We start from the raw sequence: 24745 nt of genomic DNA, 5'->3' as shown, positions 1-24745 counted from the left end.
ATTGAAAGTTTCCATGAATTTCAATATGGCCGCCACAATATGGCCGCCACTATATTGGCACCCAGAAAATAGGTTTGGCTCTAACTTCTGAACCAGATGAGCTAGAAACGCAAACTCGGTGTCTATTTAATGTTTTCTGACCATGAGAGACTCAATGGAATACCTATTCTCATTATTGGGTGTGTCTGGACCCTTATTGTGCAAGTTTACAAGATGGTGGCTACCCGAAATAGTGCTTTACCATGATTTCTACCATGATTGTTGACTGTTTTAGCAAACACAAGCAATATTAATCCATTGGCTAAGATTTATGACACAGAAGGGACATATATATATATATATATATATATATATATCTTTGACCTTGCATATTGTCATTTCCCCTCAGATCCTATGTCGAGTTGTAGGAATGATTTCAGATAAAATCAGAGACCAAAACAATGTATCTTAGAGATTACTTTACTATGGGACTGATACTATGGGATTGGATGGGATTGAATGGGAGTGACAGTCCCATAGTAACAGTACCTCCCATTCACTCCCTCACTCCCATTCAGTCCCATTCACTCCCATCGTGTCAGTCCCATAGTAACAGTACCTCCCATTCAGTTACATTCCCTCCCATTCACTCCCATAGTATCAGTCTCATAGTAACAATACCTCCCATTCACTCCCATGCACTCCCATAGTATCAGTCCCATAGTAACAGTACCTCCCTTTCACTCCCATTCAGTCCCATTCAGTCCCATATTATCAGTAACTCCCATTCACTCCCATAGTATCAGTCATATAGTAACAGTACCTCCCTTTCACTCCCATTCAGTCCCATAGTATCAGTCCCATACAGTACCTCCCATTCACTCCCATTCAGTCCCATGCACTCCCATAGTATCAGTCCCATAACTAAAAAACGTTGCATGGATGCACCTGGGACGTATCCTCAGTGATGTATCCTGAGGTCAACGGGGTTTCGGATCTCTCAACATCATACCCCTCACTCAGGCGACCCAGCCGGGGTTGATCAAGTCCCGAATTACGTCCCAGTAGCTACCCTCAATCAGTCCCACTAGGGAAAAACCAGCGGCACACAATCCGTTGGAACTACTCCAGAACTACTCTGCCAGGGATGGGAGGTACACTTCTGGCACATGGAGGGACTAGGCTCTGTGGGTTGTCTCCTGGTCGGGCCCCTCCTACATCTCACCAGGTCCACTCCTGCTCTCACCAGGAGTAGAGCGAGGACCTGTGCGTTGCACCAGAGTCCCAGCACCAGACAGTTCATTCAGGAGTGGTGGGCATTGGGCAATGGTTCCGCAGGGTCATGGTGCTGTGGTTCCGCTTGCTGCTTGCATGGCCCTCCCAAAGGCCTCACCGAGGGTTGTTGGACTTCATCCTCACAGAGGACACAGGCTGGGGCACTAACCCATACTGCTCACCCGGGTGCCGTCTACATTCCGGCTGTCACCCGTCTCTCCGGTGTCACCAGACTATACCTGGTTGTCACATAGTCTATTCCTATGAGTCACTATATAAATAGAAGAACTATAACTAAAAAACATCGCATGGATGCACCTGGGACGTATCCTCAGTGATGTATCCTGAGGTCAACGGTGTTTCGGATCTCTCAACATCATACCCATCACTCAGGCGACCCAGCCGGGGTTGATCAAGTCCCGAATTACGTCCCAGTAGCTACCCTCAATCAGTCCCACTAGGGAAAAACCAGCGGCACACAATCCGTTGGAACTACTCCAGAACTACTCTGCCAGGGATGGGAGGTACACTTCTGGCACATGGAGGGACTAGGCTCTGTGGGTTGTCTCCTGGTCGGGCCCCTCCTACATCTCACCAGGTCCACTCCTGCTCTCACCAGGAGTAGAGCGAGGACCTGTGCGTTGCACCAGAGTCCCAGCACCAGACAGTTCATTCAGGAGTGGTGGGCATTGGGCAATGGTTCCGCAGGGTCATGGTGCTGTGGTTCCGCTTGCTGCTTGCATGGCCCTCCCAAAGGCCTCACCGAGGGTTGTTGGACTTCATCCTCACAGAGGACACAGGCTGGGGCACTAACCCATACTGCTCACCCGGGTGCCGTCTACATTCCGGCTGTCACCCGTCTCTCCGGTGTCACCAGACTATACCTGGTTGTCACATAGTCTATTCCTATGAGTCACTATATAAATAGAAGAACTATAACTAAAAAACATCGCATGGATGCACCTGGGACGTATCCTCAGTGATGTATCCTGAGGTCAACGGTGTTTCGGATCTCTCAACATCATACCCATCACTTAGGCGACCCAGCCGGGAGTGATCAAGTCCAGACTTACGTCCCAGTAGCTACCCTCAACCAGTCCCACTAGGGAAAAACCAGGGGCACACAATCTGTTGGAACTACTCCAGAACTACTCTGCCAAGGCTGTGAGGTACACTTCTGGCACATGGAGGGACTAGGCTCTGTGGGTTGTCTCCTGGCCGGGTACTGTTACCCATAGTAACAGTACCTCCCTTTCACTCCCATTCACTCCCATAGTATCAGTCCCATAGTAACAGTACCTCCCATGCACTCCCATAGTATCAGTCCCATAGTAACAGTACCTCCCTTTCACTCCCATACAGTCCCATTCACTCCCATTCTATCAGTCCCATAGTAACAGTACCTCCCATTCAGTCCCATTCACTCCCATTTTGAAAGATGTGTTAAAATGGCCTAAGTCACATTTTATTATGACTTAGGCAAAATAATATGGCCTAAGTCTCCCTCTTGACATAGGCCATTGTTTTAATAGGGTGTAACAGGAAGGCCTTTTACATTAGGGCTCGGGTGATTTTACCAGATGTGGCCAGCATCACCAGGTGGTGATTTAGGCCAAAAAGGCAATTTGGCAAAAAATGACTTAGGCAATTAGTTTAATAAGGTGACGATATTCAAAACAGTCAACAATCATGGTAGAAATCATGGTAAAGCACTATTTTGGGTAGCCACCATCTTGTAAATATGCACAATAAGGGTCCAGACACACCCAATAATAAAAAATAGTTATTCCATTGAGTCTCTCATGGTCAGAAAACATGAAATAGACACTGATTTTGCGTTTCGAGCTCATCTGGTTCAGAAGTTAGAGCCAAACCTATTTTCTGGGTGCTAATATTGTGGCGGCCATATTGTGGCGGCCATATTGAATTTCATGGAAACCTTCAATACAAAATATGTTCATATTTATATCATTGATCAACCTGAGAAGTTTCGTGGATTTTGGTTTCGGTTTAAAATTTTGCCCTATTCACCCCCCATTATAACTAATAGGGGCCAATATTGCGGCGGCCATATTGGACTTCCAGCAAAAAATTGACCGGGTTGTCCATATAGGTTGTGATCCTACGGGGTCATAGATACTATTTCTGGTGGACAACCTTTGAGGTCATGGCAAATGCAGGTTTCCTAAAAAAAGGGTGGTTTGCCCCCTGGGTAAAGAGCTATTTCCTTTCTATTAAAAGGACATGCTTCACACCAAGCACTATAACGATAATATAAAAACATAGTTTTAAAAATCGTTCTAACTCATAGTGGGTGGCAGAGTTCACACCACAACTATAACTATAACTAAGACAATGGTGAACTGAACAATATAGTTAGTTATTTTTATGGTGCTTGGTGTGAGTGTGAACAGCCCTTAACTGGTTAATCATCTGTTATGACTGTTTATGAAGGTCAATGATCACAAAGTCGTTCGTTCCACAATGCGCCTTTTGAAACATGGCAGATTAAATGGCAGAAATCACCAACAGCACAACATGTAAACAAACAGTTCTTTGACAGAATCCTCGTCTTGAATTTCAAGACGTTGAAATGAGTGATGAACTACAATGAGGAATATAGTGTTCTGTCAGCCAGCCATATCCTACCCAGCCAGCACTCCCAGCAAGCTGGAGCGATCTCCTCCCAACACTCCCAGCAAGCTGCAGTGGTGTGACTATGAGGAGGAGACTCAATGTAAATGTGGAAAATAATAAGGTATCATTTGACATTCCATGTTTGACTCTGAATGTGAACAGGGGAAATGCCTTTACTACACATGCATGCACCTGGGAAACAACTAAAGACATACACATATATGCACACGCAAGCACACACTCACACACACAGACAAACCCAGCCTGCCATTTATATGCACACGCAAATTCCTAATATATATTTTGTCATACAACCGTGGCTTGCCAGAAATCCGTTATTTCTAGCAAGCAGTGCAGTCATACTGTGAAGTATAAATTACACATAAGGCACACCCACCCACACCCACACTCACACCCAAATGTAGAGACCAGCAGCAAGCCTGTTTTGGATCTAGCCATGTCTCTGTTTGCCATGAGGACCAAGGAGACTTTAGGAGACAAACACCATCTGTGGGAGACATGTTGGACCGTCATTACAACATGCCATGCTCCTCCTGGGAGTGTGTGCACATGGTGTGTGTGTGTGTGTGTGTGTGTGTGTGTGTGTGTGTGTGTGTGCGCGCGCGCGTGCACGCGCGCGCAGTGAGAGGCTTAAGTGCACCGGTCCGTCACAGCCTCTGAGCACGATCTGTCATGACACTTGCCGAGAGGTTGAGCGTGTGTGTGTGCGAGTAAGAGGAGTAGCTCCAGCGGTTTTTGCCTCCGGCAACCTCCCTAATGATCGGTCTGACCATATGGTGCTGCCCCCTTAACATACATATACAAAGGCTCACGTGGGCACCTACATAGACACGCACACACACAGACAGACAGACATGCACACACACACACGGACACGTACGTACGCACGCACACACATACACAAGGGGACCAGCAGATTTAATTTGCAGCATCGCAGGAGCCTTGACATTCAGATTAAGGAAAGTCACACTCACAACAGTACTTCTTTTGGACTGAGAGTCAAGTTGTCTGCTGGCACTGATGGCATGCATGTCAGCTTTAGCACTCTGCCGCTGGAGGTCAAAGCTCATAAAACAAAACAAGCTCTGAACTAAGGCCCTGACACGACTTGCAAGAACTAACAGCAACTAACAGCCACAGATCAGAACGCTTTGCATAATCTCACGTCATACATATTGCGCTGAAAAACACTGCAATGACTACAGCGTGACTACAGTGTCAGATGATGTATGTTCTGCACCTGCATGAGGAACTAATTATTCATACATAGATTTGGCAGCAGTATATTTTCTTAATAAAAGACAAAACCCATGCAAAGACAGATAACCATAGAGTATATCTATAGAGAAGACACCCGAGTTCTCCTCCCATCCACTTGCATTGAGTTGCTCAAAAGCGCATGAGGCGGATTCACTCCTCCTTCCTGGTAGGAACAGAGTGCATTCTGGGACGGATTGCAATGGTGAGTGGCCCCAAACACATGAACGCGCTGCCGTTGAACGCGCACGAGCGTCGTCCGTCGTGAACGTGTACAATGATAGTCAACGGACAGCGCGTTCATGTGTTTGGGGCCAGGCTGCAATACCTTCATTCGGCCACTATGTCCATTTCGCCTCAAGATTTACTCTGGGTGCCTTCTCTATAAATATATATACTCAAACTGAGGAGACAAAAAACGAGTATTTTCGTGCCACTCCGAATACTGTTTTAGGGTCTCATTATAAGTATGCTCTGAATACAAATTGAGAATATGTCATATGGCTATTCATTCAAAATAACCATTTCAATGATAGCCTAATGAATATTGTTTTGGTGTGCGCTTTTTGAGTGGTGCAACCACTCCAAGGAACAGCAATGTCCGTGTTCACCTACAGTATGTGTTCACCTCATAGACTGTAAAAAATATGGACAAAGCGTTCCCCGGGTCTAACATGAACGTAAAATGAAGCCTGTAATAATATGCTAATTCCTGATGTAAGTCGCCATCTTTGGTACCAGCTGGCCATTGGCTGGCTCCGTTTTGTATACCAGCTGGTCATTGGCTGCCCAGACAACGGGGCGGGACTTCCCCCCTTCTTCTCCGTTGGTTTTTATTTTGACTCGAGTGGGTGGGGAATCCCGATCATAGACTGTAACGGTAGCCACGCCCCTCAGAACATACGCGACTTTATGGTCATTTGTTTAATTAATGGGACCATAATTTTCCAAAAAGAATATTATGACATTAGAAATGAGACTTTAAACTAGTGACTGGAAGAAGAAAGTATTCATGACCATGTTTATTAAGGTAATACAGTCTAGGTGAAGTTGGGCCAAAATACATGGGCCTCTATGGAGCTATGGGGCTTTTTGGGTCCAGTCCAGCGCCACAACAGGCCATTATATGAACTACCGATTTCAAATGAGGCTTCACGAAATATCTGGCTGACTGCCCCCCTGGTTCACCTATGTGGCCATGAGCACCAGTATATGACTATGAGTACCAGTAGGGGCGCTGTTGTTTAATCTGTCGTTGGCTTAGTGCTAACTTCTGTTTCTCTTCTTGCGCTTGAATTTACTCATTGCCGAACAGCCGAACAGAGAGCTGTCTCTTCACCAACAATTCAGTTGGGTGAATGGCCAAACTTAATGTCTGGCTGCCGCCTACGGAAGAGGACACACTACAAAAACAATGGCCACTTTGTCACCGTAATTTTTTGGCCAATGATGGCTTGGTCATGGCCATGGCCAAGTCAATGACCCTGTTACCTTTGTATCGTCTTAGCTGTCGCCACCCTCCTAGACGGAAAGAATATTTTTTATATGCAACATATGTTTATCATATATGTGACATATTATTCAAAATTAGCCGCCTGCATGTACTGTATGCTATGGTGTTATTTTAAATATATCAACACATATGCCAATAAATGGCAAGTATATGCAGAATATATGCTCATATATGCTATATATATGTGCATATATGTGGATATGAAATATTATATTAATGCCAAATATTGGCATATATGATGATATATTTAAAATAACACCATAGCACCACCATTATGTCACGGACTCCCTATAGCGTGCTCGCGTACCACAGGGGGTGCACGCACCACAGTTTGGGAACCCCTGCATATAGACCAATGCATCGCTGCACATACACACATACACACCAACACACATACACACATACACACCAACATACCAACACACATACACACCAACACACCAACACACACACATACACACCAACATACCAACACACCAACACACATACACACATACACACATCCTTCCTTCTACACTTTAACATGACACCAGACAAATATACTTGCATATGTTTACTGACAGACCTGAGGCTAAACTCTGCTAAGAACCTCAAACTCAGCAGAAAGCAAAGAGGAAAGGGGGAAAAACCTTCTCTTGATCTTATTACCAAAGTTACTTAGTTCGGCATATTTTCCACTTGGTGGACTAAACAGGATCCTGAAAGCTTGACTGGCGACAAAAGCCTTTGCAGCTAATCAGCTTTGAGGTGAAGACGGTTAAACAGGGGGCCGTGAAAATTCTCCCTCGGTTTCCAGGCACCCACCACTCATCCACACACACATGCATGCATATACGGCACGCATGCATATGCATACATCATACACAAAAGCGCACACACACACACACACACGCTTGCGCACATGCGCGCGCGCGCGCACACACACACACACACACACACACACACACACACACACACACACACACACACACACACACACACACACACACACACACACACACACACACACACACACACACACACACACACACACACACACACACACACACACACACACACACACACACACACACACACACACACACACAGGGGGGGATCAGGCCCCTAATTATTTCAATCCCCAGCAGAGTTCCATTTGGAAAAAGAAAAAACATTTGGAATTTCATAGCGAAAGACACTTGATATTCTCTGGAATGAAAAACTGAATAAAAGGACAAGGGGATGGATTAGAGACTGCAGACATCCTATGGGAAGAGTTGTTCAAATGTTTTGTGAAGAAAATTATCTACAAGCTCACAACATGTCAAATGACAGTTCAGCCAATTATGTTTACCCATTGCAGATAGGTCAAAATATATAATAAAAATCTGTATCGATATCGTTTAATTTCTTGGGGAGGCCTATCTGTAGTTTAGATTAGAACACTGATTTCTATTATTTTAACAGCTTTCTATGTCTATGAGCATGTGCACCGGTATCTAAACACAGGTTCATATACCGTACGTGGAGATTTGTTGAAACCAGCCAGGGCAGTTCTGCTTGTTGATTTTAGTTATGTGTGTTAGCTACTGTTTCACATTATTTTTTATTTCTTTTAAGATTTATTTTTTGTCTTTTTGCCTTTATTGATAGTTATTAGTGAAGACAGACAGGAAAGAGGGAGGGAGAGAAGGGGAGAGAATGCAGCAAACGTCGTCATGAACGGGACTCGAACACGCGACGCGCTGTCAGGCCAGAGCCTATATGTGGCATGCGCCTAATATATATGGTTATAGTATAGTTATACATTTATAGGCATTGTTACTGTATAGAGCATAGTGTGGACAGCTCTTTAGTGCATCAGAATGAACCTGTGATGATAGCTCAAATACGTGGCTGCTTTGAAAGCATTTCCTAAGAGATGCAACAAAGTTCAGATCCTCAAGATATCGTCACTGTCAGGTGGAAACCTCATAATATTTTTTATTTATATTTCCTGAAAAGTAACTGTTTAGACATATTATGTCTAAACAGTTACTTTTCAGGAAATGTAAAAAAAAAAGAACCTGTGTTCCAAAGAATCCAATAGTTAGTTAGGTAGTTATTAGTATTCAGAAGTTCTTGCTAATACCTTTCATTGATTTCATTGGTTCAATATTTAAAAAACTCAAACACACACTTAACCACTTCCACTATTGCAACAACGTTATATCTGTTATTTTCGCTACTTTTGTGTGACAAACAAAGTAGGGCATTCAAAGACAAAAAAGACATAAAAACTGACAGCAACAATATGAATGCATGCAACACCAGCCTAATGTTTTTGTTACATGTCCATGTCCACATGATGAAGCATCTCCCATGTTAAATGTCCAGTCCCATCTTTCAGAGTGATGGTTTGATTACTGTGACCTGCTCTACACATAATGGTCTCTACACAGTAACTGGTACAGAAGCTGCCCTTGGCCCCACAGTAACCAATGCATTAACAATCACTGTCACCTTGTGAACAGCTTGCTGTGTGTGTGTGTGTGTGTGTGTGTGTGTGTGTGTGTGTGAGCGAGCGAGCGTGTGTGTGTGTGCGTGCGTGTCTGGGTCATCAGTGTTATGACCATATTTTGTTGATGTTGGCAGGTGTTGAGGTGCAGGTGACCCTCCCTGTTCACATATAAACTGGAGGTCAGGCAAACTCATTTATCTCTCACTCACACACACACACACACACACACGCACGCACGCACGCACGCACGCACGCACGCACGCACGCAAACCCTGTGTGAATGCTTCTGTTTTGAAGGAAGAGTGGGAGGTTGGCTATGAGAGCCGGCAGACATACCAAGCTTCAATGCTTTATGAACACTGACAGGATGTCCTCCTGAGCTGAGGTGTTAGGCTTCCTGTCGGCCCTGCCTTCAACCTATTGTCACCCCCAATAAGATCCACACAGAACACATCTTAAGCCTGATTTATACTTTGTCGTACGATGGAGTCGCCATGCATTGGCTCCGTATTATATGTTTATATATTACTGATGAATTGAGTACGACTTTTTTGTGTTATCCTTTTAGCAAATCTTTTGAACGTACTACCTGTACTGTTAACAATTGTGTTAATAAAGTATTAATTCAAGGCAGGAGACGCAGTTAAAAGTATCCTTGTCAAAGTTGACGTTAAGGCATTAGGCTATTAAAAATACAGATCATTAGCTGAGGATGACAGTTTGTTCTTAAATGGTAAAGATGAATTCCAGGCTATAATCTACTGTAGCACTGAAGGAAAAACGGTCAAAAAGATGGAACGAGAAAGAAACAAAGGAAGGGATAGTAGATACACACACGCACGCATGCACGCACACTCATAAACACGCACAGAGCTGCTGACTCGGCAGGGTGCAGTGCTTAGCAGGATCGTGTGTTGTGTTTTACAGCTAATCTTTCCACTAATACAGCTCATCTCCTACACCCAGACACCTGCCTGAGGGGGCCAAACTTGAGCCAAAATGGCCACCCCCCCCCCCATCTAATTCAGTCACTCTTGGGCCCTACGCGGGTATCGCCTAATTACCACTGAGTGCTGTTGTCGAGATGGTAAATTGGAGTGCTGGGCTGCTGAGGGATAAGCGAGGGAATTACTGCTGTTGTTTGCACTAGTTTGCTATCTTAGCACTTCTTAATTCAGTATTCAGCACATTTTTCCAGGATCTGAATGCTTCTTCAAACCCGTTGTGGGATCTGTCTGAAGGGGGGGATAAACACGACAACCTTTCCAAATCCAACATCAGCACATTAGTGGGGAAGAACAAAAGCGGCTTCTTTAATCTAAGATGGTGGCCCTTAACCTCTTCATCGGCAGCTCGCTAAATCAGATATCATTTGCACCTGAACACCCATCACAGAGGGGTGACGTTTTCACCAAAACAACAACGTGGCGCACAGACTCCTACAGAAGACGCACAGCTGTCATTAAGAGACCAGAATGCTCATGTTTTTTCTTTTTTCTTATTTATTCATTTTCAGCAGGGGAGAGGAACGAGGGACAAACAAAAACAGAGACAAACATCAAATGGCGACCTCAGGGGAGCAGAGCTCTGCCTCCCACATTCACTGCCGAGATCTGCTAACAAGCGCTGACAAAAAACAACAACAACACATGAGGTATTGAAAACGACTGACAGGAAATGATGGTGAGCAAGCGGAGAGAAGGATAGAGAAGCATAGAGACAGAGAGAGAGAGTATGTATTGGAAGGGAATTTTCCCAAAATATTGTTTACCTAAATTTATCTACAGTACCATAGTTGTTCTCACTGTGGATGTGGAACGTGCCAAAGCTTCAGCTGACATTATGCTTGATGGCAAGAAGAGATGTGAAATCTGGTGCCAAGGTGCTTTCATCACCATGAGAAGGTTGATGTGACTGGATCAGAATCAGATACACCCGAGGAAATTGAATTATGTGTGTATATTCCTCCAATGGAAGTGAATGTGTTTTAATGACACAAAAACATTATAGGGAACTATTTTGTTGTGGTCAATAGTGGTCACAGTGATTACTGTAGATGACCCCAATGACATATCAACTCATCAGCCCACTTAAGCCTCATTTTTACTTTGTTGCCTGTTGGTGATGAATGCAGTAAATAGCAGATCTACAAGCTCACCACTCGTCACATGACTCACCTTCATCTCCATCGTTGGCTGTGACAGTGATTACGACAAAGCCGACTTCCTTGTCCTCTTCCACGCTCACCTCGTACACTGGCTGGTCAAAAGCTGGGGCGTTGTCGTTGACGTCTGTCACAAAAATCCTGACATAGGCTGTGTCTGTGGGAAACAAAGTATTGGAAATAGAAAATAATCTTTGGTTTGGTCACATACAGAATTCTAGAGCCTAAAGAACCTAGAGCCTATAGAAATAGCCGATCTATGCCTGGGCCATGGCTCAGTGGTCAAGGCACCTTGGCTGGTAATCCAGTCTGGCAGTGTGCCGAGGGTTCAACTCCCGATCCCGACGGCCTTTACTGCATGTCTTCCCCCCCATCTCTATCCCCATTTCCTGTCAGCCATAAAATATATATGGCGAAAGCCTAAAAAAAACATTAAAAAAAGAAATAGCCAATCTATATGCTTACAATACCGGGCATGGCAATGCAATGCTAGCCTGGCTAATAAGCAGGCTTTTTTTTTTGCCAACGGCTGATTCACGTCTGGCTTATTAGCGAGGCTAATGCGATGCAGCCTTGTAAATCTGCTATTTTCACAATATTTTTAAATTTGTACAATTTTGTACAAAATGTTGTACTAAAAATAACGCTTGTTTCTCAGTGACTCTAATGTCACTACACAAAGGAACTTTTAACAACTTTCAAGTGCCTACTAGTCATCACTTGACCCATTAATGAGTATATAAACTTTTAGTTCAAGAAAGAAACACAGGAAAATGACAAGGGCATATAATGTTCCCTCAACCACAGCAATGTAACGACAGAAAATAATATTATCTGTTAGTCACAGCTGTGTTGGAAGCTCCAGAGGCTTTGATGGGCTGACAGATTATAGCGTGGCAATGGAGGGTTGTGTGTGGAGCTGCTGTCTTTTAGTTGTACCACTGTGTGTGCATGTCATTATTGACCCAAAGCCCTGATTGGCTATTAGCCTGTGCCATTAGCGCAATGCTAATGATGTGTAAATGAATTAGGGTTGCCTGGCTGGACGTAACTTGAACAGGTTATGCGCCAGAATGCTGGGTGGGATTGTGTTTTACTGCGTGCTTGGGACTAGTCATTTGACATCAGCTAAACTCATTTGGTAAGAGGAGGGAGAGGCAGTAGAATAATCTTTTGTGTATGTGTGTATGTTTATGCCTAGCAATGAAGTTAAACTGACTATTCTTACCTTGATGTGCATGTGAATTAAGGTTTATGTGCGTCTTTGTGCACTTGTATGTTCTAATCTAGTGTGTACTGTGTAGGGTGTGTCGGTTTAAAGCAGCCAACCAGAAGCAGAAGAAATTGGCTCAATGTCGACCAGGTGTACACATCCGACACTACTTGAGATGGACAGAAATGGACTACTGTATAGAAGTACTGATACAGCAATTGATAACAAAGTTTGAAAAAAGTTAAGAAAAAACTAGCAGTTAGGCTATATTTATGAGATTAATCAAGATTGATCAAATGCATGGCCTATTTCTTACGGGCCATTGACAAACAAGCTGCCAGAGATAGGCATGGAGTGTCTGTACTTCTCCTGTGAGCTCTCCTGCTGGGCACAGCTCTGTTGGTTTGAGCTGCTTGGAGCAGCGGAGCTCTCACTGGACCACAACTCGCTTATTTACGAAGGTGTCACTCATACCTCGGACATGCCTATTTAGCCAGATATAATCTGGCTAAATAGGCATTATACATCTGTTTTATTCATTTCACTTTCTTTCTGGAAATAACACAGATGATAGCACTTGCACAAAAACGAATTCAACCCGCTGTTTTACCGCGAGCACAGGGCAGCACACCTAAACCTAACCCCCAACCTTATCCCGAGTCGGACCAATGCTCCTTCGAACCAATGGTATGTCGGACCAAAGTATGCTCCCCATTCCATTTAGCCTGACATTCGTTCGCCACTGCAGGTGTGAATTCAAGGTAAGTGTGCACCCATGTAGTGTGTGAAGTACCCACCAGTATTGGGCTGGCCTTGCAGACCAGGCCTTGCAGACTCAGAGCTGTCCTGGGACTGGACCTCAATAAGGTAGGAACCCTTCTGTTCACGGTCGAAGGAGGCCCGCGTGTGGATCACACCTGTGTAAGAGTTGATGCTGAAATACTGAGAGTCACCACTCTCATCCTTCAGAATCACATAGTTTATCTGCAGGCCCAGAAAAGAAAATGTACTCAAATTAGTAATCAATCAATCAATCAATCAATCAATCAATCAATCCGTGAACCCTACTGTATGTACTGCATCTACCTACCTAATATCTGTCTGTCTGTCTGTGTGTATGTATGACGGCTGGTTGACAGCCTTAGTGTAAATTGTTGCCTTGACTGGGAAATTCCTGACAAATATATTTCATTCACTTCTGAATTCCATATGGAAAAAACTAATCTCAGAGTCAAAATTGGATACTGTCAGTGATTAACCAATAACCATTAGTGAAGGGAACAGATTCCTTTGCCCTTTTACAATGAACTTTAGCATAACAGACTTGGTGAACAATAATCCTATTCCAGTCTATTTATAATATTACTATTTAATATCATGTGACTGAATATTTAAAGCCCATTGCACATCACTGTTCAGCTGCAGTAACCTAAAGCCAACCCAACACACATTAGTGGACCAAACTGCATCAAGCAAACCACTAATGAAAGTTGGACTTACAGTGGTGGACCTCAAACTAAGACCCCACCCCACACAGACTAACATGCGGTATGTTACACAGATTTTAGAGAGTAAGGTTAACCGCCTTGACTACAGATTTTCCTACGGGAAACATTGTTCTTTACCATTCCATGAAGACCAGAGTCCAAGTCGGTTGCTGAAACTTGAGCCACTGATGTTCCGATTTCAGCCCCCTCTGGAACAGTAGCCTCATAGGTGGATGACAGGAAGAAAGGGACGTTGTCGTTCACATCTGTCAAAGGAAAGATAATGTCGTTTGCCACTCTTTCAGCTCACAGATTTGTGAAGTGAATCCAAAAGTAAGGAACTGTAAAGTCTCACTTAATCTCTCCTCAGAGGAAATTCACACATTAATGAAAGTGTAATTATTATGGAGGCATTATTAAAAACAATACCCTGGAGACCTCAGTCTGTCAGCTGGTTTCAAGTGCTGCTAAGCCAATTACGCAGCTAAATATGGGCTTGTTGAAAACCAATCAAAGTCTGGAAATATTTTTTCCCACATTGTTTGCAACTTTGTTGGCCTACTTAGAAAAACGTATTGATGAGTCTCTGTTAAATGAGGCAGATTGAAGCTAATGCTCCTAGCTGTTAGCTTGTTTATGAACCATCCTGCCATCGGATGATGAGGGATGTCTGAACTACTTTGTTGTTCCAACTCTCTTTGTCATTTATCAGCTCTCTCGCTTATTAAGGCTGAGTTTCTGCATTTCTGTTTTCTAGGTTGGTTTCCATGACTTAAGCAGAGTTATTTATTGACAATGATATACAGTACAACCATACTGTCCTATACTGTACATCCCACACTGTCACTTACTCATTTTTGTGCACTCACTCACTCTTTCTTTCTTTTACAGCATGCATACATTCTACAAACTCTCACCCACACAGACAACCTCTGCTACCTTTCTTACCTGTAACGTTGACGTAAACTGTAGTGAAAGAGGCTAGTGGAACTGCGGCCACGTTCTGGACACGGACCCTCAGTGTGAAGAACCGCGTGGTTTCATAGTCCAGGTTCTCAGCCACCAGTATGGAGGCTGAGCCGTCCGCCCGGTTGGGTTTTATGTAGAACCGTACCGGCATGTTGGTCTCTGGAACTTGGCCCTCCTCCAGGTTATAGGTCACCCTGGGATCTCCGAGGGGCGACGTTGCTTTGATAGTCTGTGGGGAGAGAATAAAGGGAACAACGTTAGTTGGTGTATGTGTGTGCAACTGTGCATGCATGTGTCTGATGGGGAAAAGTCAATACTGAGGACAGTTCACTTTTAAATAGTCAATTTGAAATGTAATATGCAAATGTGATTCACATAAGTTTCTCAATAGGTTACATAGAAGAACATTGGGGTGCCTGGTGGTTCAGCCAGTTAGTGCACAGACTTTACAGTGTATGCTCCTGAATAGAAGAACCGTGCTGTAAATAGATTTCCATAAATTTAACCAATTTCACAATAAAAAGGTATGCAGAGTTGCAGACATACAGTATGGTTTCAGTATAAAGGCATTAGGGCTCAAATGTGCCGGTGAAAAAAAAGTCGTCCTGAAAAAATTTAATAAAATAAAACAAAACACAAGGAATACGATTGGCAAAAGAGCCTGTCTTTGGCAAAATCCGGCCAAAACTAATTAGCATCATTAGCTTGTGGGCCCATATAAATCAGCAAAGCCATCAGTCTGCTGTCTGCTGACTCTACTAAACTCGGAATACATTACACACACTACCCTGTGCAATCCATCAAACTGCCTATTGAGCTAATATTGACACATTATGGAGTCGCTTTCCATAAGGTGGGAATATACGTGTGTGTCTGTGATTGAGTGTGCCTGTGTTCATGCGTACAGTATGAACACAGTGTGTGTGTGTGTGTGTGTGTGTGTGTGTGTGTGTGTGTGTGTGTGTGAGAGAGAGAGAGTGTGAGAGAGAGAAAGGATGAGAAGCCCTCTGTCCTCCCCGACTCTCAGAATTTTAAGCTCCATGGCTTTTGCAATGCTCCCAATTTCTCTCGGAAGAAGAGCAGAGGCGGAGAGAAGCTAAAGTGACAGGGAATAATGTGGAGAAGTCTATCGCCATCTCGCACACACCTGGGTACGATTACACAGCCATGCCGTTGCTGTGTCATCCACTCTCTGTTAACGTTAACATTGAGTGGTCAAGAAGTCTCTGATGGAAAAGCTGCTTTAACTCAAGTCCTTGATTTGAGACGTTAAGACCTGAGGCCGATTCTACAAATGTCTCTTAAATCCTTACAGTTTTCTGAAAAACGTATGTTGCTACATAAGTGGTCAAGGACCCCCATATTATGTATATTATGTGTATTATGTATTTGGCTGCAGACCGGGAAGCAAACAAACAAAAAAATGTATTGCTTAAAGAAATATATATTCAAAGATTTGTACAAATGTTCACAATTTATCAGAAATATCAGATCTGCAAGCTCATAGCACGGCATGAACGGACACCCAATGAGCTTGTAAATCTGCTATTTTTAACACCATCGGGGCCCATGACGTAAATCACCATTAAGTTCAAGTGCATGGTCATGTGCCCGAGACAAATTAGTGCTATGAAAACTGATCGCATCGCCTAGAGGCGCTTGCTGACGATGGGCACATTTCCAAAGTATAAAATAATGGTTAACGTTAAAGTTGTCTAAAATGACAGATCAAATGACAGATATAGTCCCTGTAGAGCAACAGCAAGTATTATTATTAGAATGTGGAATGATTCATGTAGAGTACTGTTGATGTGGAAAAATAATATGTATAGTCTAACTGTCCATAGCAGTATTTTATTGTCTGTTTGCACTGTTTGTGAACTCTTGCTCTCCATGTGTCATTATATGTCATCATGTACAGCAAAACTCATTTAAGAACATGCACCAGTTCTCTACATTCTCTACATTTATACAGTACATAGTGATTTAAATGATAATGATTTGCATGGGAATTCTCCTTTTCCAATCTCTATTTAAACTTCAAAGATCAAAGCAAATTTGTGATTTAAATCCAGAGCCAGATATATTCCTGAAATGGTTACATTCATCCATTAAGAATCCAAGCCAAAGACCAAGAGACTGCCGAGCAACTGAGCTTCACAGCTGTGCACTGTCAGGAGCAAAGTTATTATATTATCGTCTTAACAGCTCCAATGGCACTGAAAACCATAAATGAAAACAAACTTTAACAAAAATGACACTACATTTCAGAACCCATGCAGTGGCTTCCAAGAATTCAATGTTCTACTGTAGCACTATAGAGTTGTTTGTTAGAGTTCAGACCTTGTATGGACATTTCTAGAACTGCAGGGGATACTTTCCTACTTACACATTCAATCCAGCGTGTTCATTTTACTTGAGCACGTGTCTGAAATTAAATGATCACTCTTTTTTTGTGAATTCCGTTTGAAGGAGTGAAAGGAGATGGAAGACCTCCCACAAAAAGGTCAAAGAGGATGCAAGCTGAGACATGGGGTTATTAGGAAAGGGTGTGTGTGTGTGTGTGTGTGTGTGTGTGTGTGTGTGTGTGTGTGTGTGTGTGTGTGTGTGTGTGTGTGTGTGCGTGCGTGCGTGCGTGCGTGCGTGCGTGCGCGCGCGCCGTGTATTCTTGTTACACCACAGTGAAATGCTATGACCTATAAAGTCTGGATATACAAGCAGCATAGCTTTTAAGGACCATGTTCACACAACCGCAGCTAGTCTTGGCCTTATAATGCAGGGCTACCATGTGTGTGCGTGTGAAAGAGAGAGAGAGAGAGAGAGGCCATGAAGCTTTCAAGGTTCTTGTCCTTTCTGGCCACAGAGACACAGAGTCACAACCTTGACAGGGCAGGATTGTATTTTCTACGGCTGAATGAACCCATTTCACTACTTCACTGTGGTTCAGGAAACACACACGCACGCACGCAGGCACGCACGCACGCATGCGCGCAGATGATTATAGCAGAACCCCCTCACACATGCACACAAAAACTAAAATGTATCAATATTATTTACTTTATTAGTAGGCTTGGATGTATATATGTGTTCCTGAGATTCCTCGTTGGCGTAAGCTCAGCTGGTGGTGACTCGACTCGTACTAACCACGAAACATTAAATATCAATAAAATAAAAATAAAAATAAACGTAATTAAGATTCAGTTTCTGTTGTGCGACGGGCAGATGCAGCCACCCGCCTACCCGGAAATGTAGTCTCTGGGTTGTTTGACTCGTTTCTAACGCTTATTTTGTTACTCTTTGGGTATATTTGTACAATTCCACCTTCAGTCGATGCTTCATATCCATATGAGTGAAAAGGCCGGGTGATCGGTTTATTTTTCAAACGCAGTTCTTATATGAAGAGATCTAAAATCCCCCTATGGGGATTTCAATGCAAATAAAAAATACATGAACCTGGGGACTGACGCCCTCTACCGACAGTGACGTCAGGACTTCGGTGATCTATACTAGTGGTTATTGTAGCATGTATGACATTGTCTACTGTCTAGCCTATATTACAATGCTGTGTCTCTAATATGAAATTAGCCTACTTATACTGTCTTGCTGTGTGAAAATACTTCCGACCTGTAGAATCGTTCCTGTAGGAATAGATATGAAATATCTAGCTCCCCAGATGACCCTTGGTGTGGCTACAGATACCTCAGTGGACTGAACAGAGATGATGTGTGGGTGGTGGGACAGCAGCTGAACAAAATTGTCTGTCATAAACTAAGATGCTTGAAGTTGGAAGAATTCATCTCTAGATTAAACCATTTAAGACCTGATATGAGGCCGATTCTACAAATGCCTTCTAAATCACTAGTTCTCACACTTTTCAAGATCTTTCAAAAATGCTCAAAAATAGCAGATGTAAGTGCGGCACAAAGTGATGCACTGTGAGCTTGTATATCTGCTTTATTTGAATAGTCAACGCAAAAAAAAACGCCCAGGCCTATTTCTTAGTCTCTTTATCACACACACACAAATACATTTTGCACATGAACACATGTATAGTTACAGTGCTATGACTACACATTTTTGCAAAACAGGCAGTAACACAACAATGGGATAAAAAGTCTGTTTACATTTAACCAATACAGTCCCGCACCGTTGGAACTCCAATTTCTGTCTGTATGATGTTGAAAGGTCATACGGTCATTGGAACCAATAAGAAAAAGAAAAAGAGCACAACATATAGCATATCAGCTGAGTTTTAGAAGACAGCCGCTACAGTATTGTGCTGATATCAACACAACAGTGCATTGTAACAAGGTGCGGTTCAGCCGTGAATATCTTTTCAATGTTCGAATGTTCTTTTTGTACCTCCAGCTGCTGCTATGAGACGTCGAATGTCTCTTTTTGAGGCTAAAGGTTTTGTGTTTTTAACATCGACCACTCTGCTCTCTTGAGAGCTACAGTAAAAACATGCATTGCAAGGAACACGCAACTACATGTTATTTCCAATCCAAATAAAAACTAACAGAGGAGAAGGGAGGTGGAGCCCAAGAACTATAAAAAGAGAAGTGCGAAATCTAGTCAAGGAAACCACTCGAAGAGCTGCAGAATAAGACCCAAAAGCTCTCAGACTGCTCTTTCTAAATCGCCAGAGGAGCTTACTCTTTCCCAGCTCTTTCTCTGCATGCCTTCTGGCAATGATTGTGAGACCTCTGACACCGAAAGTAGCCATTCATGATGCGACTTAAAAAATGTTAAACAGTGTTTTACAATTCGTTACTGAATCATCGTTATCTATATTTACATTGTACAGTAGGAGTGATAACCTTCGATGCTAAATTGCTAATGCATCAAACTTAATAAACAAGGAACGATCACAGTGATAATGCGTCAGGTGAAACAGGAGCTGTCTCCGTTGTCCCCCTTGTCTTTGTTTTACCCCATATTATTATTGATATTATTTTTTAGTAACATAACATGTATACATTCTGAGTTAAATGAACACTGGCACTAAAGTAATATATTGAATAACATATAAATGTAGGTTTTAAGGCTAGAATGGCATTGTAGAGAAGTGGACTAGTGAGAGATGAGATTGTCTCTCCTTCATTGTAGAGAAGTGGACTAGTGAGAGATGAGATTGTCTCTCCTTCATTGCAGGACTACAGGACTCTGGAGATAGTTACAGTCGTGAATAATCAGCTTCAGTGAGTTTTGTAGGTAGTACCGGGAGTTGTGCATTATCTCCTAAGTTATCTCCTTAAGTTATATTGTATTAACCTACTCTTCCATACAGATTCCACAAAATTACATTTTATTCATTAAAAGTTACATAGTGCCGATTTACTGGACTTTTATCTTATCTGCTATTTGGGGTTCCCAAGCCACACCAGCCCACATGTACAGACAAACAAGCACACACAAACGCAAACACACCCAGACACATGAGGTACGCATACTGTACACACACAACCCTCCTGTGAACCCTCATAATAGTGATTCAGCCTCTGCTTTTCAACACAAACCGAACTCAAACAGCTGCTTCAAAAGCTGTTGTGCTGAAATATTCATGCCAGCCGTGGTTTTTGGCTTCAATTATTCATTCTGAAAAAATACAAACTCGTCAAACTTTGTGTATCCCACCTTATTAAAGACCACCGCCTTTACAGAACTACCCCACCCACCGCACCTCACGTGGCTCTGTCCCCCAGACCGGAGCATGATCGGATAGATAGGCCATTATCTCGGCCAGCATGATCCAGAACAAGCATCCCCCCCCCCTTAATGACTTCCTCAAGGTTGCAATTAGCGCGTTTGGAAATTCACTAATTATGGTTTCTTGAGATAATTCCACAAATTACAATGAGAGGCACCGATATTTAAATTTTTAATTAGGGAGACAGAGAGAAAGATAGACAGATGGAGATGAGAGAGATAGAGGAGAGAGAGAGTGAGAACAAGAGACATTTGAGTGAGAGAGAGTGAGTGAAGGGGAGAGATAGAAAGAGGGATATAAGTATGGAGAATGCAAGTGAGGGGCTGATGAATAGAAGCACTCATGGAACACAACAAGCAGACAGCTCGCTGCTGCTAATGAATGCATTACGCTCTTTAACAAGCCTAATTTGTATTTAGAGTTCTGGGGATGAATTACTGTGAAGGCTCCCAAAGCACCAAGCAGATTTTAGCAGCCAGTTGCTACAGTAACTCAACACAGGGGACTAAATACTGGGTGTGAGAGGAGAGACAGAGACAGAGACAGAGACAGAGACAGAGACAGAGACAGAGACAGAGACAGAGACAGAGACAGAGACAGAGACACAGAGACACAGAGACACAGAGACACAGAGACACAGAGATTGTTGCTTAGTCTGGGGCCCACTTGCCGATCAAGAACCTGACAAATGGGATAAACACCAAATTGAAACTCTGCATGCGGAGTTCTGCAATTCCATTCTCCACATCCAACGGAAAACGGCAAACACATGAAGATCACAATTAGGACCATACCCACTAATTATCAAAACCCAAAATAGAGCATTGAAATTCCATAACCACCTAAAGGAAAGTGAACCAGACACGCCCCAGAAAAAGGCCCTCACACACAGTGAATCCCTAACCTCACATAACCATGCATTCCACTTCGGAGGAAAGAGCCTGGTCTGTGTTACTAAGTTGCTGTGTGATCTGGTCGGGAGCGGATGATGTCGTTACGTAATGTTGTAGTCATTGTTTTGTAGTCATCAGGCCTGAACACTCTAAACCAGAACATCCTTTCCCTCAAACCGGAAGAGTAATACCTTCCCAATAAAAGCCTTGATGTGTAGTGCGAGTCACGTTTTGATTGGGAAGGTATTATTCTTCCGGTTTGAGGGAAAGGATGTTCTGATTTAGAGTTAAAAAGGATAGTGCGGACCGGAGCGCAATAATTTGAATAAATTGCTGCTACTTGTCGCAAATATTTGTATACTAAATTAATGCAAAAACATTGAAATACTGCTGTCAACTTTCAAAAGTATAAAGCTAACGTCTTCTATATGGATGTATAAGTATCTATCTCTGACAGAAAATGCACAATATTTGTATTGTTTTACAAGATAGTATTACTCAATTATTAATGTAACACAGCTCTGTTTACACTTTACAGTTTACACCTTTATTTTATTCCTATTTATATTGTAAGAAAGCTGATGGGTCGCACACACCAAGACTGCATTTTAGATTTATTCTTTATAACATTGAATCACAGACATTTGGCTATCCAGCCTTCATCAGTGTCAAACTGAGAATTCCTATTATATTCAATATTTATTTGTACATAAATTGTTTTATCTTGATTGTTTTGTTCCTCTTTGTCAATGTAAATGTATGTTTTCTCATGCCAATAAAGCTCCTTTGAATTGAATTGAATTGAATTGTTTGAATTGAGACAGACAGACAGACAGACAGACAGACAAGAAAACACTCATGTAATTGTTGTGAAGTCCTTTGTTGTTGAAGTAGTATTAGCATTGTATTGTGGGTGAAAGAGAAAGAGGGGAATGGATATAGAAAAGCAACTAAGCAAGGGCCGGCTAATGAAACTAAAGAGTGAGACAGGAAGGCATGTTGTTTTCAAAAATGGATGTATTCCCATAAAACAGGCTCAGTTCAGAGGCAAAACTAACACGAAATGTAAGCTGAGATGAGATTTTGCATGTACATTACATACATACTGTATCTTGTATGTATTAATTTGATTACCAGGAGAAGTTAAAAAATTTGCAATTGGAATAAATCTATCTGTTAAGGAGCATCTCTCAAACAGGCAATTGGCCTGCATCATCAAGCGCACACCTAGCCTTTTCAGTAGAACTCTAATGTACCAAGGCTGCCCACGGTAATAGAGCATATAGAATTAGCACTAATGTCAAATGATTTCATTACACACTGTTGGGAGCCTGCTGGGTGTAGAAAGATAACATCTCAGCCTTCATAGTTTAATGTCCATGGTGCAGCTATCAAACCAAATAGCTTTCGACTGAAATGGGTAACCAGGGAGAACATGCAACATTGATTCTCAAAATGCTAATAACCCATTTAATGGGGAAAACCATTGCCTGAAGTTCATTATGAAAATCAAAAATATCAAATATCAAAATATAGTGGATCTCTATTCTAGACCATACAGATGCCTTTCATTTTGAAAAATAAAAGTGACATGCATGTCTTGTTACTTGCACAGGCAGAGCGTGCAAGTATTGTGGTCGTGCTGGTACGAATGCACGTGTATGCTTGGTAGGTATTGATAGTGACGTAAACTTACATGTACATGCCCAACCAATATTGAAACGTATCGTAATTACCATTCACATGCAGTTATAACCTGACTTTAGTATTTCATTTCAATGTTTTACAGAGAGGCTGAGATTTGAAAGTTCGTAGCGGCGGTCGACAGACAGTACTTGCGCACTCTGCTTGCGCACTAGTAGGCCATTTATGGCCTAATATAGATGTTGCATGATTGTGTCACATAATGATTTATTATATAAATATGTGAATGTGAATTTATATATCACCAGAGTCAGTCATTGCAATTTACAAAGAAATCTCACAACCAATCCAGTACGGAAGTAAAAAGTAAGACCGGAATTAAGTCTGCTCCACTACTGTTGACAAGAGAAACCGAGAATAACAACAAGCAGGAGGAAGTGGATTGCTGAAGCTGATGAGGCAATTACCAACTCCCTCCAACACGCACACGCACACAGACACACATGCACACATGCATGCACGCATGCACAATTGCACACATGCACGCACGCACACACCCGCACTCACACACCTTCCGTTCCCAGTTCCCACTCATCTTTCTAGTGTGGTATCTATATTAGAACAAATTAGCACTGCTAAATTTAAAACAACAGTTCCTCCTCACTGCAATTAACAGCAGAGGCAGCGCAAAGGAAGGGTGGGGCTGGGTATTAAACAACAGAAGAAGACAGGCAAGCTTCAACAAGTTGACAAGGGGGGTGTAGACAAGCACATGTCTCCTCCTCAGATACACATGATTATTTTCACCTGACAGTGAGGAGTTTCACTGGGATAGGGCATAGCACATGTAGAAGATGAAAGAAATACTGTAGGTCCCCCACATACATTTTGGAAGCAAATAGTATGGAATGTCTTTGAAAAACATTGGGATCAAGTGTCTGTCCTCCTTGGCATACTGGCAGCATGCACAACATTATTGTTGCTGATTGTACAGCAACAGGTACAGGTACAGCCAGTCATTTAGGCTAAATGAATAACAGAAAAAAGTCCTGGGGACTTGTTTCCATTGTGGTCCTATGCATTCAATTAATCAACATCACACATGTTTCTATGGGACAAATGACTTTACCCCCCTTGTGGTCTCCTGATAGATGGCTTTTTAGGCCTGTTTTGAAAGAAAGTCAAATGTTCACCCGAGAATTGGAGGATAGGTTCGTAGGATGTGGTTAAATGACTACTGATTACCTGTGTAGTCTGGCCAGTGACAGAACGTACTGTGAAGAAAATTATTAAAACAATTATGTTTATTAAATCCTCAACAAAATGAATTATTTCGTGTTCTCCCTCTCTCCCTCTCCCTCTCTCTCCCCACATCTCCATCCCACATCCCCCGTTTCTCTGAGCTTCTTCTTTATTGCTGTCTCTCTTTGCCTCTTTGTCATTCTGACCGCCCTACCCTCTCTGTCTCTCTCTCTCTCCATCAACTGTCAGGAGGCTGAATATA

At 42.7% G+C, this 24745-nt stretch overlaps 1 protein-coding gene across 1 annotated transcript in view; it reads right to left on the bottom strand.

Moving 5' to 3' along the window:
• Window positions 1–24745, bottom strand: part of LOC310856776 (neural-cadherin) — a gene marked incomplete at both ends in the record, with an annotated part of 169146 nt that overhangs the window by 28802 nt on the left and 115599 nt on the right. Inside the window, 4 exons of the mRNA XM_083762251.1 lie at window positions 11339–11482; window positions 13336–13522; window positions 14164–14291; window positions 14974–15223. Of these exons, the coding sequence (XP_083618377.1) occupies window positions 11339–11482; window positions 13336–13522; window positions 14164–14291; window positions 14974–15223 (709 nt within the window). The remainder of the gene's footprint in view (window positions 1–11338; window positions 11483–13335; window positions 13523–14163; window positions 14292–14973; window positions 15224–24745) is intronic.

The sequence above is a fragment of the Protomyctophum parallelum genome, assembly GCF_964188405.1.
Source record: "Protomyctophum parallelum genome assembly, chromosome: 3".
Classification (NCBI taxonomy): Eukaryota; Metazoa; Chordata; class Actinopteri; order Myctophiformes; family Myctophidae; genus Protomyctophum; species Protomyctophum parallelum.
Note: the sequence above shows the minus strand (reverse complement) of the source record. Positions and strands in the feature narration are given on the sequence as shown.